Genomic DNA, 20649 nt, shown 5'->3' on the forward strand with positions numbered 1-20649 from the left:
ATCTTCAGGTACGTAGAAACGGAACCGTACAACGCTTAAATTTATTCATTGTTAAGTGAACAAGTATAGAATAACGCGTTGCTTTCATGTGTGTAGGGTAAGTCTCGTTAATTTTGAATTGGCCCACGAAGTCCCGAATTTCAAACCGAGACCACAGGTGCCATTCTCACGTCCTGCGCTCAAGCTCCCGAAGGTTTGAACCGTTAGGTACCATCAACCTTGGGTACCATAAGCCCCGAAGCCCATCCCAGAGAGAGAGAGAGAGAGAGAGAGAGAGAGAGAGAGAGAGAGAGAGAGAGAGAGAGAAGAGAGAGAGCATATTGGGGCCAAATGCCATTGAGGTCGAGAACCAATTTCGGGTGAGGAACCCAATATTTGAAATAAATTATCCAGTTTTATAGATCTTGTGGTTAAACTCTCTCTCTCTCTCTCTCTCTCTCTCTCTCTCTCTCTCTCTCTCTCTCTCTCTCTGGGATTGTTCTCTAGCCTTGGGTAGTGCCATAGCCTCTGTACTATGGTCTTCCACTGTCTTGGGTTAGAGTTCTCTTGCTTGAGGGTACACTCAGGCACACTATTCTATCTGATTTCTCTTCCTCTTGTTTTGTTAAAGTATTTATAGTTTATATAGTAAATATTTTAATGTTGCTGTTCATAAAATATTTCCTTTTTCCTTTTTTCCTTTCCTAACTGGGCTATTTTCCCTGATGGGCCCCCTGGGGTTATAACATCATGCTTTTCCAACTAAGGTTATAGCTTAGCAATTGATAATAATAATAATAATAATAATAATAATAATAATAATAATAATAATAATAATAATAATAATAATAATAATAATAATACCTTATTACGATCGCCAATGCGTCCAGGGGTGAGCCGGTACAAAGATAATACTTGAAACTTTTTCAATTGGATTAAGTAACAATAAAAGTCTATTTTTAATTCACGAAAGCAAACGTTCTGTTTATTTTCATTTTATACACTTAAAATTAAATCACTCATAACACACACACACTAGAGAATTAAAAATAACAAGTTTAACACAACACGCAATGTCGTGCAATGACAATTTACTAGAATTTTCCGCCAACCCATATCCTGGTAGGCTTTTAAAACTTATTGTTCCATTACTATTCTGTCTTTTAATTTTGAAAATTCAATATTTAGATTATAAATATATGTGAAAGATTAGCATAATACTATATTGGTCCTTATGAAAGCAATAAATTTCTTTATTTTCCAATAATATTCTCAAAATTTACGATTTTACGTCCGCGTTCGGGCTCCGTAAACCCAGGTCTGCCTTTCTTCTCGATTTTCAATTTGTGTATGGGTGGTGTCGACAAACACACATTGTGTTTGGATTGTTCCGCAAATTGAGGTTTTATAGCTCCTTCGGGACTGTGTAGCACGTTAAAAATGACCCGTAAGTATTTGTGGAGTGTGCTTATGTAAATTAAATGTATGAGAAACCTCAGATTATTAATTAAAGCAGTCTTTTGTCTACGCGTACCGTAGGTAGTTTGGAGTAGCCTGGCTTTCGTCATTATTGCTGCCCTACTTTGCCGTCCTAGCCGCTGGCATTTCCTTTTACCGAAATCGCTATTTTAATAGCTCTAATAGTCGTTTTCTTATATTTTAAACTTCGCACGGGTACGTAAATATCAATTTGTTTCCAGGCTATTTTTATTCGTTATGTATTCTATTTACCGTTTCGGGAACGTCATCAAAACTCATTTTTCCCTTTTTAAATACTTTATTTTTCCTTCGGCTATTGTAATTTTATTTTGAATTTCCGCGTAATTTGACATGTCCAGACGAACTTTTTCCCTCTTCCCTTCTTGTTTGTTATAATTGTTGTGGGGGGGGGGGGTGCGGGTTGGAGTTCATTGGGAATTCGGGTTACACCTGGGGGTTGGGGACACTATTAGGAGTTTGGGGGTTACACCCGAGGTGGGGTTGAACCCTATTAGGAATTTTGATTTATCCCTTGGGGGTTTGGGTTGGACCCTTTTGATAATTGGGGTTTACACCTTGGGGGCGGGGTTTGAACCCTATTGGGAATTGGGATTTACACCTTGGGGGTGGGGGTTAAATCCTATTTGGAATTAGGGTTTATCCCCCAGGTATTGGGGTTTACACCCTGGAGGAGGGGATTGTACCCTATTAGGAATTGGGGTTTACACCCTGGGGGAGGGGTGTTTGACCCTGTGGGGAATTGGGGTTTACACCTGGGGCAAGGGGTTGGACCCTATTGAGAAATGGTGTTTACACCCTGGGGAGGGGTTGGACCCTTGGGAATTGGGGTTTACACCCTGGGGGAGGGGGTTTGACCCTATTGGGAATTGGAGTTTATGCCTGGGGTAGTGGTTAGACCCAATTGAGAAATGGGGTTTACGTAAATCCTGGGGAGGGGCTTGGACCTAATTAGGAATTGGGGTTTACAACCTGGGGGTGGGGGGTTGGACTCTATTATGAATTGGGGTTTACACCGGGGGGAAGGGGTTGGGCCCTATTGGGAATTGGGGTTTACACCTGGGGCAAGGGGTTGGACCCTATTGAGAAATGTGGTTGACACCTCGGGGGAGGGGGGTTGGACCTTATTGGGATTTGGGGTTTACAACCTGGGGGTGGGGGGTTGGACTCTATTATGAATTGGGATTTACACCTGGGGGAAGGGGTTGGGCCCTATTGGGAATTGGGGTTTGCACCCGGGGGGAGGGGTTGGACCCTATTGAGAAATGTGGTTGACACCCCGGGGAGGGGGGTTGGAACCTATTGGGATTTGGGGTTTATACCCTGGGGGAGGGGATTGGAACCTATTAGGAATTGGGGTTTACACCCTATGGGGAATTGGGGTTTATGCCTGGGGGGAGGGGTTGGACCCTATTGGGAATTGAGGTTTACCCCCAGGGAGGGGGTTGGAACCTATCTGGAATTCAGATTTATCCCCGGGGGCTGGGGTTGGACCCTGTTGGGAAATGGGGTTTACACCCTGGGGGTTTGGACCCTATTTGGAATTTGGGTTTATACCCCAGGGTGGGTGGAATCCCTTGGGTGACAACCTGTATATGACTCCCTTACTGGGCGAATGTAATTGGTTTGAACAAGCTTAAATGTTCTTATTTTAATTTTTTATTTTTTTTTATTTTTTATTTATTTTTTTTTTTCATAGAAATTTCTTTGGTATTACAGTTTCAATCTAATCACCCAGACTGTTCCAACCAACTACAAAGGCTCCGATGAAGGATATAGAAAAGTACAATATTGTGGTTCTCTTGCAAATGATGAAGGTAATACTGTAGTCAGTGCAATACAATATTGTAATGTAAGAATTGGTATATCTCAGTAATTGTTTATTAATCATTTTCATAGAAAACAGGACATTTCCTATAGGAAAATATATTTTATTAGAAAATGTTTCCCTGTCTGGAACTAAAATAAAACCAAAAATGACCCTATAGAGATATAATCGAAAGTTAAGAGAACTTGACGTTTCACTTTGCGGTAAGGACCTGACACCATTCTATACAGCCTGTCTGTAACACATAGAATTCAATTATCTGTTTATCGTTTTATTCTTGCTGAAGGCAAGATAAAATACTGTACCTCCTTACTAATATAATTTGTCTTTGAATAGTACAGCATCTACATTTCCTTCATCAGTTTATTATTGACCTTCAAAACTGTGTATTTAATGTACAATGAAGTACATTATTTTTATCAGAATTCAAACCCTTCTGGTGCTGTTTTGGTATGCGATCTCATTTATGGCGTGATCTCAAAATATTTTGCTTTGGTATGTGGTCTCAATATTTTTAATAGGTAAAAAAAAAACAATAGAAAATCTAATTTTTCTGCCTTCGCTGTGCGCTCATTTCACTCACGAAAAAATAAAAAACATCAAGCTCTGCATGTGCTAGCAAGCAGTAATGTCGAGCTGAGCACGCCAATATCAATGATTGATTATGATTTCTTAGATAATTATTCCCAGTATATATTTGTTGAGAAAATCTAATGATTTGCTTTGCCATGAAGTGAAGTGAGAGCTCTTCTATCAGTTGAGATCGCATACCTAAGCAAAAGCACGACTTAAGATCGCTTACCAAAACAGCACCTGGTTACTCTCAAGATGTTCCTCTTCTTGGCGTATTGTAGCCATGGAGACGATGTTAAACGATTAGGTGTCATATCTTATAGGGTAAACTTTACTTCTATTGATATATATATTTATATATACTGTAATAAACTTTATATGAAATCCCAAGCAGACTGGAATGGGATTTTACATGATCTTATGTGCTTGAATCGGTCACAATTATATAGTAGTGTAGATCCTGTTGTCCCTTTGAATGAGAATCTAGTCAACATAATTGATAGGCGTATCCCTTCTCGTGTGCTAAGGTACCGAGTGAGGACAAACCGTGGTTCAATGATGATTCTAGACGTGCTTATTTGGAGAAGCAGGAGGCCTATCATCTTTGTCCTATTAGTATACTTTCTTTAGATAATCATCGATCTATTTTCAGAGATTAAATAACACTAGCGCACAGTTAAATTTATGCTACGTAGTACTCATGACAATCGATACAGTCCCAAAACTTACTTTGTATCGTTATTTATTTTTTCGATATTGGGAATTCTAATATTAATCAGATAGCCTATTGCATTCTCATTCAAGCCCTTGGCGGAAGGGTAAAATCTCTCCCAGTGGGCAGGTCTAATTATGGTCTTATGTGAAAGAGTTAAAAAGTGCTAAATCAGTACTGTACAGTGAATTTAATCAGTCAGTGGAGGGTGCGTGTTCTCGAACCTAGCCTTAGACCTCTTCCAAGCTTCCCAACCCCTGGGAGAAGGAATGTCGATCGGCGAAAGGAAACGAGAGGCGTTAGCCCCCGAGCAGACGTCCCCTTGAGCGTTCCTGTTGACACTTCCCAGAACGTTCGCCCTTGCAATGGAAAGTCCAGGTAAAAGTGTTATCTTCGCCGTTGAATGGTGCAGCTCACAGATGTCCAGAGCTTTGGATGTCAAGCTATTTATGCTTCTGTAAGAGCTAGACAGGTTTTTTTGACACTGAACGAGAAGTCATGAAACAGAGCGTCGAAATCGCGAACGTTATAGTTCCTAGCGTCTAGATCGCGAACGTCATAGTTCCGAGCGTCTAGATCGCGAACGTCATAGTTCCGAGCGTCTAGACCGCGAACGTCATAGTTCCGAACGTCATAGTTCCGAGCGTCTAGACCGCGAACGTCATAGTTCCGAGCGTCTAGACCGCGAACGTCATAGTTCCGAGCGTCTAGACCCCGAACGTCATAGTTCCGAGCGTCTAGACCCCGAACGTCATAGTTCCGAGCGTCTAGACCCCGAACGTCATAGTTCCGAGCGTCTAGACCGCGAACGTCATAGTTCCGAGCGTCTAGACCCCGAACGTCATAGTTCCGAGCGTCTAGACCCCGAACGTCATAGTTCCGAGCGTCTAGACCCCGAACGTCATAGTTCCGAGCGTCTAGACCCCGAACGTCATAGTTCCGAGCGTCTAGACCCCGAACGTCATAGTTCCGAGCGTCTAGACCCCGAACGTCATAGTTCCGAGCGTCTAGACCCCGAACGTCATAGTTCCGAGCGTCTAGACCCCGAACGTCATAGTTCCGAGCGTCTAGACCCCGAACGTCATAGTTCCGAGCGTCTAGACCCCGAACGTCATAGTTCCGAGCGTCTAGACCGCGAACGTCATAGTTCCGAGCGTCTAGACCGCGAACGTCATAGTTCCGAGCGTCTAGACCGCGAACGTCATAGTTCCGAGCGTCTAGACCGCGAACGTCAAGTGTTGGAACAATGTTACGCCAGGCGTCATGATACCACCGAGCGTAAGAGCCTCGGAAGTCATGAAACCGAGCATCGTGATCGCGAACGTCATAGTTCCGCAGTTAGACGCGACGCCGAGCGGCGTAATGACGATCCTCTCGGTAAGCGTCGAGAGCATGGTAGTCACGACGTCAAGCGTCCAGCAATCAAACACGACTCCGAACGACGTGATAAGGATCCTCCTTTTAAACGAGAAAGACTGATCCGCATAACACCGAGTGTCAAGGAACGTCAAGCAGTCAGACGTGACGTTGAGCGTCAAGCAGCCAGACTAGCATAATTTGTTGGACAGAACCTTACGGTCTATTGAATTTCTTATTCCTGATCTAGATATTAATCTTTGGCACCGGCGTTCAATTAGTTCATTATGCATGCTGCATAAGATTTTTTCATAACTCTGACCATCCTTTACATTCAGATCTCCCTGGACAATACTATCCTGTTCGTAATACTAGACAGGCAGTTAATTCTAATAGCCAGGCCTTCTCCATCATGAGGCTCAATACTACACAGTTCCATAGAAGTTTTATTCCAGTTGTTACCAAGTTATGGAATGATCTTCCTAATCGGGTAGTTGAATCAGTAGAACTTCAAATGTTCAAACTCGCAGCAAATGTTTTTGATGTTGACCAGGCTGACACGAGTCTTTTTATTGTTTATACATGACATATCTTTTTGACGTTAATAGTTTATATATGACATGTCTATTTCTACGTTGTTACTGTTTTTAGAATGATTTATTGTTAATTTGTTCTCATCATTTATTTATCTCTTTATTTCCTTTCCTCACTTGGCTATTTTTCTCTGTGGGAGCCCTTGGGCTTATAGCATCTTGCTTTTCCAACTAGGGTTGTAACTTGGCTAGTAATAATAATAATAATAATAATAATATTTACATCCCAGCATTGGGATAAAAAAGTGGTAGTATGAGAATTGTATATTTATAAAATATGGTTAAATACTTTTATATTCTCCGCAGGTGGAAATCAGCGGGAATTGGCCAGAGCTAAGAATGCTAAGAAGCAGCAAGATAATAAACGAGGCCAGGCATCCTCCCAGAAAGTAAGTGCAGAGTTTCTTCTTGACGTGTTTGAAAGCATCACATGTTTTAAGTACTTTGAGTAAATTTAATAATTAGGACTTATGCTTTTGGTTGTTATTTATTAAGATGAAAAAAAACTATATTTGTCTAAGATGGTAATGCAAGCAAATGTTATGCTTTCAAGTGTTATGGATTGAGATAAAAACTATATTTTAGTTTAATGTTAGCTGTTTGATTTTATTTTAAAGTGTAGTAATTTGTCCCTATTACATACCCAAAAGCATGTTTTGATAGTACCTTTTTTTATCAGAAGTGAGACACTCCGATCTGCATGTGATTTTTTTCTTGTTTAATGTATAATTTATCCCTAGATCTGGTATTGTACTACAATATGAGGTATACAACTTTTAAATAAGGGTGAAATTTTTTAATGCTAATACCCACCTTAGAATGAAAAGGAAAAAAATGTGTAAAACTTGATTAGCTAACATTTCAATTCTGTAGTATACAGTGTAAGGCATGTATACTGTATTTTCAATGCTATTGTATACATTAGTGTAACATAAGTGATTTTTGCTGTTTGTAGTGACAACAATACAGTATCTATTTTCATTATTAATCACAAATTTCTAACTTGGGATTTGGTTTATAGCTAGCCATCTGTGATCATTTCATAGTTAGTTGTTTTTGTCACTAATTATGCTGTGACTTCCTAAGTATTTCAACAAATCTTACCCAATATTTATATCCAGAAGGTCGTAATTGTTTCCAAGAAGCATGTTTGTAAGTTGAATTTATTTAATTTGGCCTAGGTTAGGCCTAACCTAAATCCCATACCTATGGTTTCCTGGTGCAAACGTCAACAGATAGCCGGGTTTCATCTGAAGTAGATATCATGCTATTAACAAATGCCATTTTGCTTTCTGTATTAAATTATACAATGGTGTGTTATTTTAGTATTTCTTTAACTTTGCTATTTTCTGTTGCATTTGTGTTTGTATTTCCGAATGTTTTTGGTCTAGATGTCGATTTACTTTACTTGTCACTAGGTGTTTGTATAGTGACAGTACTTGGTATATACCAAGGCACTTCACCCAATTTTTGGGGGTAGCCGACATCAAACAAATGAAAAAAAGGGGACCTTTCCTCTCTACGTTCCTCCCTACGTTCCTCCCAGCCTGACAAGGGACTCAAAAAGTGACAGTACTTGGCATATATTTATGGCACTGTTCTTTTATTTTAGTCTTATTGAATTATTTGTTCCATATTCATACAGTACTTATATCTTTATTAAGGACATCAAGGTTCGCACATATCTTTCTTAGAGATATTAAGGCTCTTATTTATATCTCTATGAGAGGCCTCAAGGCTCGTAGTTGTATCTCTATGAGAGGCCTCAAGGCTCGTAGTTGTATCTCTATGAGAGGCCTCAAGGCTCGTAGTTGTATCTCTATGAGAGGCCTCAAGGCTCGTAGTTGTATCTCTATGAGAGGCCTCAAGGCTCGTAGTTGTATCTCTATGAGAGGCCTCAAGGCTCGTGTTTATATCTTATTAGAGACATCAAGGCTCGTATTTATATTTTTGTTAGAGATATCAAGGCTCGCAATATATTTATTAGAGCTATCATGGCTTGTATTTATATCTATTAGAGACATCAATGCTCGTTCTGATATCTTTTGTAGAGACATCAAGGTTCGTACTTGCATCTTTATAGGAGACATCAAGGCTCATACTTATCTTTACTAGACTCATCAAGGGTTGTACTTGAATCTTTATTAGACACATCAAGGTTCATACTTACATATCTAATAGACACGTTATCTTGAAGCATATTTGTAATTCTTCCTTTGTCTGCCATAACAACCTGTGCATTGCCAGCTAGCTTTATATTTATAGCTGATGCCCTTAAGGAAGCATCAAGGTTAAGGTTTAAAGGTCACTCATGTATGGCAGAGGCAAGGGACAGTAACATTGCCCTATCGAGCAGGACAACGTCCTAGAGACTGTCCATATATACATATAATCAAGTGCCCAAGCCCCCTCTCCATCCATCCTAGGACCAAGGAGGGCCAGGCAATGGCTGCTGGTGACTCGGCAGATAGACCTATAGGCTCCCCCTAACCCCCCTTCCTTAACTCACTAGGATGGTGACGTTGCAGCGAGCAAAGAAACTCAAGTTTGAGCGGGACTCAAACCCCAGTCTGGCGTTCACCAGGTAGGGACGTTACCACATCGGACACCCCAACCATTTTAGCTTACCTCACTCATTCTTGCTCCTCACTTGCGCAAGAAGCAGCGATGCATTATCTACCCATCACTAGAATGGATTTTCTCACTGGTTAGCTTGATGAAGGTTGCTCAGTTTCCGTAATCCGACAGTTTATTATTACTAGCTAAGCTACAACCCTAGTTGGAAAAGCAAGATGCTATAAGGTCAAGGGCTCCAACAGGGAAAAATAGCCCAGTGAGGAAAGGAAATAAACAATATGAGAAGTAATGAACAATTATAATAGAATATTTTAAAAAACATTAACATTAAATCAGATACTTCATATATAAACTATGAAAAGACTTATGTCAGCCTGTTCAACATAAAAACATTTGCTGCACTAGAGGATCTGGACTGCTCAAAACTTGATCTGATTGTATCCTCTCTAGCTCCCTCCTGCAAGAAAATAGGATATTCCTTTTCTTATGGTAACAATAGTCTTTCCTTCCTGTCAGGGGACACCTTTCTGCAGCAGTAACTTCCCTGATTATTGTACTCTAAAAATTTAAAAGAATCCATTAGTATTTGAAATGATTTGGTCATAAACTTCTTGCCCATCATCGAAGTTCCTCTTCCTTCCCTCCATAATGATAGCAAAGGCATGATGGAGAGTCCTTAATCACTTGTTTTTATACTAGCAATGATATATCTATAATGGAAAAGCAGGATGCTATAAGGCCAAGGGCTCCAACAGGAAAAATAGCCCTGTGAGGAAAAAAGGAACAGAAATTGGGAAACACAGAATAGTGTGCATGATCGTGCACTCGAGTAAAAGAACTCAAACCCAAGATGGTGGAAGACCATGGTACAGGCTATGGTACTACCCAAGATGAGAAGACCATAGTTTGTTTTTTGGTGTGGCCCTCTCATAGAAGAGCTACTTACCATAGTCCCTTCTACCCTTGCTAATTGGAATGTAGCCATTGAACAATTATTTGGCAATAGTTACTCCTTTATTGTTTTATATTATCATCATCATCATCATCTTAGTGATGTCAGGTGTATGAGGAAAGATGAGAAAGTTTAGAGAATAGGACAGACTATTCGTTGTATGTGCAGGCAAAGGATAAATGAGTCTTAACCAGAGAGGGATCTAATGTAGTAGTTTTAGCCAGTCAAAGGACCCAATAACACTATGGAAATAGATATGAGCAAGTGCAAGGCCTTTGTCAATATCTCGTGAATAATGGGCCATGGGGAAATATGTTCTCAACTGACAAAATTTTGATATATTTTATCACTTTACAGATAATCATGGTATTACAGTTGTTAGTATAGTGAAATCTGTTTTATATGAGCCGTAGTATAAACATTGTGTATGCAGTGACTTGTACATAATACTAGTGGTTAAGTACATGTATTATCAACTAAAAATTTGTATTGTCTTATATTCTGTATAAATTTATGGTATTTTTTATATTTTATGCAGTTTTGAGTTCCATTTACAAATACTTATTCAATTTTATATTACAGTTATAGCTTTTGTACAAAACGACATTGTTAAATATGGTATAAAAAGCACAATATACAATTTGTCCACATATAATATTTATCAACTAGTATACCGGGTAGAATTAAAATCCTTATAAACATTAAAATATGCTCATACAATACTTGCATTTTCCTTGATAATATCTCAATGTTGTGCTTGAAAATGTTCTCTAATGAAGATGAAGAATTAGCAATTCATTATTAGCATAAAAAATTCGGGCTTTGAATCTGTTGAGGTTGATTGTGAGAAAACAGAATTGGTAAAGAGCCTCTGTGGAACTTTTATAATTTTTAAGGACATCCAGAGTATCTGCAGGAGCGGCTGTACAGTTTCTTGAAGCACCTTAAATTGGAACTGATATTAAAGTTTCACTTGCACTTTGGTTAATGCATGTTCCGCTGATGCATGTATTCTTTTTCTTGAACTTTTAAGGCCTATTTCATCCATTTGAAACCTATTAATATTAACTAGTAATTTTTTCTTTTTCTTTTAAGGACGGAAACAAGGGAATGACCCTTGAAGCCCGTAAGCAACGCGATGCGGAAATGATGAGACTGAAGCAGCAGAAAGCTACGACAAAGAAGGACGGGGGATCCGCGTCGGCAAACTAATACGGCGGCAAGACGCTTGCCGCAAAGTTTTCTTGGAGTCTTGATATGTTTGGTTCAGTATTTTGAATATAATGTTACTCAACATTACTTTCTGACTTTTAAATGTATGCAAGGAGTACTCTGTAGAGGGCTAACACACAAAAAAAAAAAACAATAAACATGGATCCTGCGAAAGGATCACCCTTAGCAAAGCTCACTCTTGTAAGATGGGCCAGGGCAACTGTGCAACATCTTTGGGATTTCTTGAAATATTTAGTTTCCTTTGCTACTGGAAGCTGGATTATCGATTATCTGACAGCTTGGTACTGACCTGATACGCAGTAGTTTGGTAGTGGTCTGTTTCATTTGTCCATTGATGGAAAAAACAGAAAATATAGTGGATCCTTTTCGAGCTTCATGGAAATAGCCATACGGAAATATGTACGACTTTCTATTTTGTACTGGATAAACTGTAGTATTAAAAAAAAAAAAGACTTTTGGTATTACTTGGAAAGGCATTGCTTTTGTTCATCTTTTGGTGAAACTTGCAAAACAAGATGGCACTAATAAAAACCTTGAGGTAAATTGGTTGGAAGTCTTAATTTAAATAATAATAAATTACGTAAATTTACTGCATTGACAAGCTACTAGATACTGAAATTTGATGTCAGCAATTTAGAAAACTTAACAATTTGATCTTGTTGAAAAGTCTTCCTAAATTTAAAACATTGACTTTGATTCCATTATAAAGCCTTACCTTTTTCCAGGTTACATTTTTTTAAAAAGCAGCTAGGGTTGAACATTTTATTCCCCCAAAAAGTGACTATAATCGTGATTTTAAAAGTGGTAGGCGCTGTTGTAAGTAGCGTGTGATTTTATTTTAGAAGACTGCATACATTAAAGTTAAAAGATGATGCAATGCTTTTTGACTTTCCTTTGATTTTAGTTGTTACATAAAAATGCCTTCCAGTGTTGTCATGTTCGGCAGTTCAACAAGAGATTTCCAAAAATAACTTTCTTTTCATCACTTCTTAGCAGTAAAAATACAGTATTAGTAAAAGGATAAATCACTGCCCTATTATTGTTGCCCACGCTGATATTCCTGTTTTAGCCGACACGTACTTTGCATTTGTATTGGTAATCTTAATCTGCTAATAAACAATGCAATTATAATCTGGCAGTATGACGATAATGGTCTACATTAGCTTAAGATACATTTCCAAATAAAATTTGAGTATCCTACTGTTATTATTTCATTACTTTTTTAAGTAAAATGGTATACATAGGAATGTTTTCATATCCTTCCTCTGAATTTTAGTTTGACCAGGTGATTGTTTTGTGGCTAATTCATTTTTGTAGGGCTCAGTTTTGATTTGAGTATTTTGAAATGCTATTCAAGTTTAGGGAGGTGAGGAAAACATCAATATGTCCTGGTTGCAGTGGTGGGAAGTTTCAGTTGATTAAATTGGAGAAAATTTTTGAAATTGGATGTTGAGTAATAGGTTTGTATTTATGAAGCATGGTGCCTAACTTCACTCATGAAGTAATCGATGTTTGGCAATGCTGTGGCGTTTTATGAAACGTGAGGTGTTTAGCAACAAGAATGTGGGAATGATAAGAGGTACAGTATTCAGTTGATCAAAAGTTGTTCACCCATGTTCAGTATTTAACAAATTTTCTTGATAACATATCCCGGTAATCCACGTACATCTGTACCTAGGTATCAATATGTGCCTGGTAGTATGGTCCATTTCAGGAAAACAGGTTTGGTTTGGTATAATGGTCTGATTAATGTTAACAAAATTGTCATTCTCCAGGGGATTTAGTTATTAGTTGCTCTGTATTAATTACCAAAGGGAACTTACTATGTCCCTTGTCCCTACTCCTAGCTGCACCCACATTTTTTAATTTACTACATCCATTGCACCTCTTAGTTGCATCACTGTGCCAAATTCCAAAAAGGCAGACGTTGTGAAATAATGAATCTGCTAATACTAAATTAACCAACAATTTGGTTTACATCAATCCAAGAAGGCCACTACATTGAAATAACAGCAAACCTACTACAACAATCGCAGATATAAATTTTTGAAGAGATTTGTTCAGGAAGAGAGGACCTCGATGATGCTGTATAATTGTGGTATAGGTATTATATTAATGATGTCTGTATTCATGGCTTTGATATTCAGCAACATAAAAGGCTTGCGTTCGTCTGGGCCGTGAAAAATTTAAATTGTAGTGATTGTTGGCTTTGGCAATTCTGTATGAGCCAAGACATTATAAATAAAGTTCTAAGGTGCCTTTCTGTCAATGTTGAAGTTGAACATTTTCTGGATCATTTCCAACAGTTGAAGGAAGAGGAGGATCTGCATGATTTACAGCTGTACAACGTTGATGAAATTGTACGCCTTTCTAGGAATATTCAAGGACCAAAGCAGCACTCTTGGCAGGAAAATCCTGAAGATGAGGCTCTTAACTTTGTGATTGTGCTAATAATAGTAATGGGTCCTACCAAATCAAGCCAGGATTGGAAAAGTTTCCTGTATATTACAGTACCTAGGCAACCCATCAGCTTAAGTCACTCAAAACATCATTGCAAACTTGCTCAAGCTGTTCTCCAGCCAAGCAAATTGACAGCACCAAGCCTTGTTTAACATCAGCAAGGAGAATGTTAAGATTGTGTCCCTCCTTGACAATGCCCCAGAGCTCCCATCTACAATGTAGCTGTGCAGCAGTTAGGGGAAAATTGTTTTTTCAATATTAATCTTACCCGATGATCATGTAGCTGTCAACTCTGTTGCCCGACAGAAATCTACGGTCGGGATACGCCAGCGATCGCTATACAGGTGGGGGTGTACACAACAGCGCCATCTGTGAGTAGGTACTCAAGTACTTCTTGTCAACAAGAACTCAATTTTTCCTCTGTCGTGCCACCGGCAAGACCTACTAATACGCCGTCCCTAACTGGATTTGTTTTCACAACTTTTTGGTGAAGTACACTATTCCAGTTTTGAGCTTTCGCTATGCAGGGGTTTTATCTTCATTTCAAAACTTGAACTCGTTTTGGATAGATTTTATTTTGGTGACGAAGAGAGTATGGACTCTCTCACTTTTAAATGGCCGACCCTTCCCTTAGACGGAAGTGTTGGTGTCGAAGAGAGTATAGACTCTCTTTCACTTTTAATGACCCACCCTTCCCTTAGACGGAAGTGTGTTTAGGTTTTTGGTAATTTTGCTTAACAAAGTTATAGATTTATTTTATATCTCTCCGCCATTTATAGGCCTCTTCGATTAACTTTCCATTTATTATAAACTTATAAAAATTAATTTTTATGTTTGTTTATATGCGACCTTTCCTAATAGTAGGCGGTCCTTACTTGGAACCGAAGTTAATTAACATTGAGCCCGTCATATCGTTTTTCCTGTTAAGAATTTATGCTATTTTAATTTTAATGTTTTTGAAAGAATTTCTTTGATAGTCTCGTACTGTTTTCAAAGTTGAACTAACGTTTAGTTTAGTCTCCGCAGTTGTTGACGTTCAGAACGTTCAACTTGCGCTCTATCGTTACGATAGAGAGAGAGTATTTCACGGTTTCACGTTGCAGTAAGAGTAAACCGATTCTAGCGTTTCGTTCATTCTTTCTTAGCTTAAATGGTTTTAATTCTAATAAAGGAACTTTTTATTTGGGAAACCTTTCAGTTTTTTTCCTTTAACAAATAATATGTTTTAACAATATATAATTGGGCTCATCTCTCAGGTTCTAAGTCAAGAGAGAGAGAGAGAGAGATAGAGACGGAGGGAGAGAGAGGAGGATAAACGTTTCGTTCAAGCGGGTAACGTTGTTCTCGTTTTTTTTTTTTTTTACTCTTCTGCCTAGTCGCTATAGGGGAAGAAGGTAAAACGTTTCTAGAGTTTTATTCTTGTTCCCAGGCTTTATGCGGTGAGAGATTTTAAACGTAGTTTATTTGATCTAGTGTTTAGTCTCTTTTCCAGCCACTGAATTCTTTATCTTTCATTATGTTTTTTCTGTTACATTGTAAAACTGTTTTCGCAATTACTACCTTTTAATGAAGGATAGGATTGCGTGTTTCAGGTACAAACCACTTTAAGTTTCGAGTTCAGTGAAATAAGTGCAAACAGAAAATCAAAAGTGATAAAGTGATATGCGCAAAGTGTTACAGTGTTGCGTTCGAGGGTTCGTTTGTTCGTGCCAGTTGTTCACCTTGTCCGATACCTCTTACAAGCTCCCAAGCCCAGGGGAGAAGTAATGTCGAAGGACTTATGGGTTCCACAGGTCTTGATCGACGAACAAACGTTTCCCTCCGTGGTTTCGGGTGTATCTACACACGTTGCTGACGTGATCACCCCACCCACACAAAGACGAGAGAGCCCATTTATTCCTCGTCTGCGGAAGAGGTTTCTCGCAGAAACCATGGACCAAATCTTGCAGCTTTTAAGTGCAAGTCGGTCCCTTTCGCGCAAGTCCAACGGCCTAGGTGTAGCCACTGGGTCAGTTCGGACTCGCTGCAGTACGACAACTGCACACCTCCCAAGAGAGGCAAGGTGGTACCGCAACAGGCAGTAACTCCGTCTGTTGCCGCACCAGCTGTTTTAGACCCTCAGTCACAACGGACAGTAGCTCCGTTTGTTGTTGTCTTTCATAGACCCTAGTGGTCCATGCTGCAGACTATACAGTCTCAGCTTGCTCCTTCATGCAGGAGTATCGTGCTGGAAGGTTGACAATGCACCTGTTAACCTACAACCCGCCGAGGTTGTGCGCTGAGCAGATACTGCGGCTGCCTGCTCCCACACTCCACCTGTGAGAGCTCCACCACCGATGCGCAGTCCACCCTGCCAGACGCATGTTCTTGCTGCACCATCTGCTAACATGCGTGAGCTACCGCATCAGCAGTGGGAAGGTTCTGTAGAGCTGCCGGGTTCCAGCACTATGCGGCATTCTCCGCAGCCCATGCAGCATGCTCTGCATACCTTACAGCATGCTCCGCATACCATGCAGCATGAGCCGCATACCTTACAGCATGCTCCGCATACCATACCGCATGCTCCTCAACCCACCGCAGCCCCTCCCACGCACCAGCTCTCTGCTTTTGTTGTTGCCAGCTCCCACACTCCGACTGCGGAGAAGGTTGACGATGCACCCGTGGGCCTACACCTCCCACGGTTGTGCGCCCGGCATGGCTTCCTGCTCTCACACTCTTGTTGTGAGAGCTCCTCCACCCATGCACAGTCAACCCTGCCAGATGTATGATGACTCCCACACACAGAGCACTCCGTTGCCGTGCGTGAGCTACCACAAGCTGCCGTGTTTTGACACGGTGTGTCAGCCTCCGCAACACACTGTGGTTACCGCCACTCGCCCGCAGCAAACTAGTCAGTCAGGAGTTGAGGCTTCCCCACACAACTTTGGTTGTTGCCAACTCACAGACTGTCAAACAGTTACATGACGTTGCCTTCTGGTCTGCTACTTATACACCAGTGCTGTATGTCCTCACGCTCCTGTTGTGGTTGACAGTTCACAGACTGTCAAGCAGTTTCATAACGTTGCCTTCTGGTCTGCTGCTTTTGCACCAGTGAAACCCTCACTGAGAGAACCTAGCTTTTCTCGGATATGGTTCCTGTAGATGAGAAAGTGCTGTTCTCCCTCCTTCTGATATTCCCTTGAGGACTCTGTCATTTGGAGAGGAGCCTTAAGCTGCTTAGCCTCCTGTGGACTTTTATTTAAGCATAACATGCTTCCAGGGAGGGTAAATGGTTCCGCTTCAGTCGCTAACCCCGTCTGTTGCCACACCTGCTCCCATAGACCTTGGGCTTTGTTGCAAGACATGCAGTCCAAGCTTAGTCCTTGATAGAGGATTTTTTACGGAGAAGACCCTTCTTGCCAACGACCTTCCTACCGGTTGGTTGTACGCCCTGTTGACTCTGAGGTATCCTACTCACGTCCGCCAGTTGAGATGGTTCCTCCACCGGTGCGACCCAGTGTGGGTTGCCAGTCGCACGTTGATGTTATGCTACTCTCGGAGGTGGTTGTGGACGTTCAGTGTGTCACTGGGAAGACGTTCAACAACCAGCAGAGGTGACTTGTTGTGACGCAGTGCGGCAACCTCAGCAACCCGATAAGGGGTTGTCTGTACTACCCAGACAGTCTAGACAGTTTCGGGTTGTCGCTGTACTTCCTCGCTTCCCCATGGTTGACAGTTCACAGACTGTGCAGCAGTACCATGATCTTGTGTCCGGCTCCGTCACGCATCCACCAGTGCGACCGGATTCAGCGAGTCGGACATTGCCCACTCCGTTGCCGTTTCCTCATCAGTTTCGGATGAGGAACCCTCTGATGAGGACATGGCTGAACAAGAAGATCAATCCCCAGCCCTGCTATCCATCCAGAAGATGCTGAAGAAGGAATACGGCCCTGTCAGGCTGTGGATGAGTCTGGTTAGGACACTGTCATCCGTGGTGCAATTGGTGTCACTTGGAAGACTACACCTCCGTCCTCTTCGGTTTCATCTAGCTCTTCACTGGAAAAGGACAAGACGCTAGAAGCGGTCTCGATCCCGGTTTCCGGAAGATAAGTCTGGTCTAACCTGAGGAAAGGACTTTATCAACCTTTTATAGGGTCTTCCCCTGACTGTTCAGACTCCCAACCACGTTCTCTTCTCAGACGCATCGGACGTAGGCTGGGGTGCGACCTTAGGCGGTAGGGAATGCTCGGGATTATGGAACTCGCGTCAAAGGACAATGCATTTTAACTGCAAGAAGCTTCTGGCAGTACGTCTGACCTGGAAAAGCTTCAGGTCTCTCCTTCAAGACTAGTAATGGAGGTCTACACGGACAACTCCCTGCTTTGATGTTCATCTCCTAGCAAGGAGGGACCTACTCTCTGACATGGTGCGAGTTCGCTAGTGACCTCCTCTCCTGTTCAACAGGTCTAGACTTTTCACTAGTAACAAATTTCTTCCAAGGCAACTTGAATGTCTTAGCAGTTTGTCTCAGTAGGAAGGGACAATAATTCCAACATATTGGACCCTCCACAGAGATGTATGCAAGAGACTTTGGGTCACCTGGGGCCAGCCAACCATAGATCTCTTCGCAACCTCGATGTCCAAGAGGCTCTCAATACTTTGCTCACCTATCCCGGACCCAGCAGTGGTTCTTTTAGATGCCTTTCTACTAGATTAGTCTCATCTAGATCTATATGCATTCCCTCCGTTCTAGATTGTCAACAAGGTACTGCAGAAGTTCGCCTCTCACGTTGGGACAAAGTTGACACTAGTTGCTTCCCTCTGGCCCGCGAGAGAATAACTTACCGAGGTACTTCGATGGCTAGTAGACGTTCCCAGAACTCTTCCCCTAAGGGTGGACCTGCTACGTCTGCCACGCGTAAGAAGGTACTCCAAGGCCTCCACGCTCTTCGTCTCACTGCCTTCAGAGTATCGAAAGACTCTCGAGAACTAGAGGTTTTTCGAAGGAGGCAACCAGAGCGATTGTTAGAGCAAGGAGAACATCCACCCTTAGAGTCTACCAATTGAAGTGGGGAATCTTCCTAAACTGGTGCAAGTCAGTATCCGTATCCTCGACCAGTACCTCTGTAACTCAAATAGCTGACTTCCTCTTATATCTGAGAAAAGAGCGATCTCTTTCAGCTCCCACTTTCAAGGGTTACAGAAGCATGTTGGCATCAGTCTTCCGTCACAGAGGCTTAGATCTTTTTAACAATAAAGATCTACAGGACCTCCTTAAGTTTTTTGAGACCACGAAGGAGCGTCGTTTGGTTACACCTGGTTGGAATTTAGACGTGGTTCTAAGATTCCTTATGTTAGACAGGTTCGAACCACTTCAATCAGCCTCCCTGAAAGATCTCACCTTTAAGACTCTTTTCCTGATATGCTTTACCAGCTAAAAGAGTCAGTGAGATTCATGCCTTCAGCAAGAACATCGGATTTTCATCCGAAACGGCTACATGTTCTACATCTTGGTTTTCTAGCCCACACGAGCTGCCTTCTTGGCCTTGACCAATATCGTTCGTTATTCCAAACTTATCGATATGGTTGGAAATGAACTAGAAAGAGTATTATGTCCTGTAGAGCTCTTAAGTTCTATTTTAAAAACCTTTACGAGGCCCGTCTGAAGCTTTATAGTGTTCAGTTAAGAATTCATCTTTGCCTATGTCAGAGAATTCTTTATCCTATTATTTTCAGACTGTTAATACGAGAAGCTCATTCCCTTCTGAATGAGGAAGACCAAGCTTGGCTGAAGGTAAGGACACACGAAGTTAGAGCTATCACAACTTCCGTGACCTTTTAATAAAATAGATCTCTGCAAAATATTTTCGACGCAACCTTTTGGAAAAGCTAATCAGTGTTCGCGTCTTTTATCTTAAGAATGTCCAGTCTCTTTACGAGAACTGCTACACTCTGGTCCATTCGTAGCAACGAGTGCAGTAGCGGTGGGGGCTCCACCACTACAATTCCCTAATTCCAGAACCTTTTTAATCTTTCTCTTGAAATATTTCTGGGTTGTCCGGACGCATCCTGGTTGATTTGGCGGGTGGTCAAATTCTTTCTTGAGAAGCGCCTAGATTAGAGGTTGTGATGAGGTCCTTTAGTATGGGTTGCAGCCCTTCATACTTCAGCACCTAGGAGTCGCTCAGCATCCTAAGAGGATCGCTAGGCTCAGTAAGGAAGACGTACTTAAAAAGGCAGAGTAATGGTTCAAGTCGACTTCCTTACCAGGTACTTATTTATTTTATGTTTGTTATTTTGAATAACGGCTAAAATAAGATACGGGATACTTAGCTTCTTTGTTAACATGTATGCTGGTCTCCACCCACCACCCTGGGTGTGAATCAGCTACATGATCATCGGGTAAGATTAATATTGAAAAATGTTATTTTCATTAGTAAAATAAATTTTTGAATATACTTACCCGATGATCATGAATTTAAGGACCCGCCCTTCCTCCCCATAGAGAACCAGTGGACCGAGGAGAAAATTGAGTTCTTGTTGACAAGAAGTACTTGAGTACCTACTCACAGATGGCGCTGTTGTGTACACCCCCACCTGTATAGCGATCGCTGGCGTATCCCGACCGTAGATTTCTGTCGGGCAACAGAGTTGACAGCTACATGATCATCGGGTAAGTATATTCAAAAATTTATTTTACTAATGAAAATAACATTTTTATTTTTGTCCCCTAACACCACTGCCTTGATTCAACCCAGTGGGTTAATTAAAGTACTCAAAGGTCCTACCATAACATTGACTTGCAACAGTGCCTTGTTTTTATTGAGGACAAGATAAAAGAGTAAGGATTATGTGGATAATGTGTAAAGTTGTTCCTGATTTCAAAACTATTTTTGATTGTCAAATGCTT

General features: G+C 41.0%; 1 protein-coding gene across 1 annotated transcript; it reads left to right on the forward strand.

The window, feature by feature from the left end:
• The first annotated feature begins 1269 nt into the window (after positions 1–1269).
• Positions 1270–12172, forward strand: LOC137629612 (modifier of protein aggregation 4). Its single transcript, XM_068361102.1, has 3 exons — positions 1270–1426; positions 6845–6927; positions 11163–12172. Exons 1-3 carry the CDS (start codon positions 1420–1422, stop codon positions 11277–11279), a joined length of 207 nt encoding a protein of 68 aa, XP_068217203.1. The 5' UTR covers positions 1270–1419; the 3' UTR covers positions 11280–12172.
• The last annotated feature ends 8477 nt before the right edge of the window (positions 12173–20649 follow it).

Source organism: Palaemon carinicauda, chromosome 2, assembly GCF_036898095.1.
Source record: "Palaemon carinicauda isolate YSFRI2023 chromosome 2, ASM3689809v2, whole genome shotgun sequence".
NCBI lineage: Eukaryota > Metazoa > Arthropoda > Malacostraca > Decapoda > Palaemonidae > Palaemon > Palaemon carinicauda.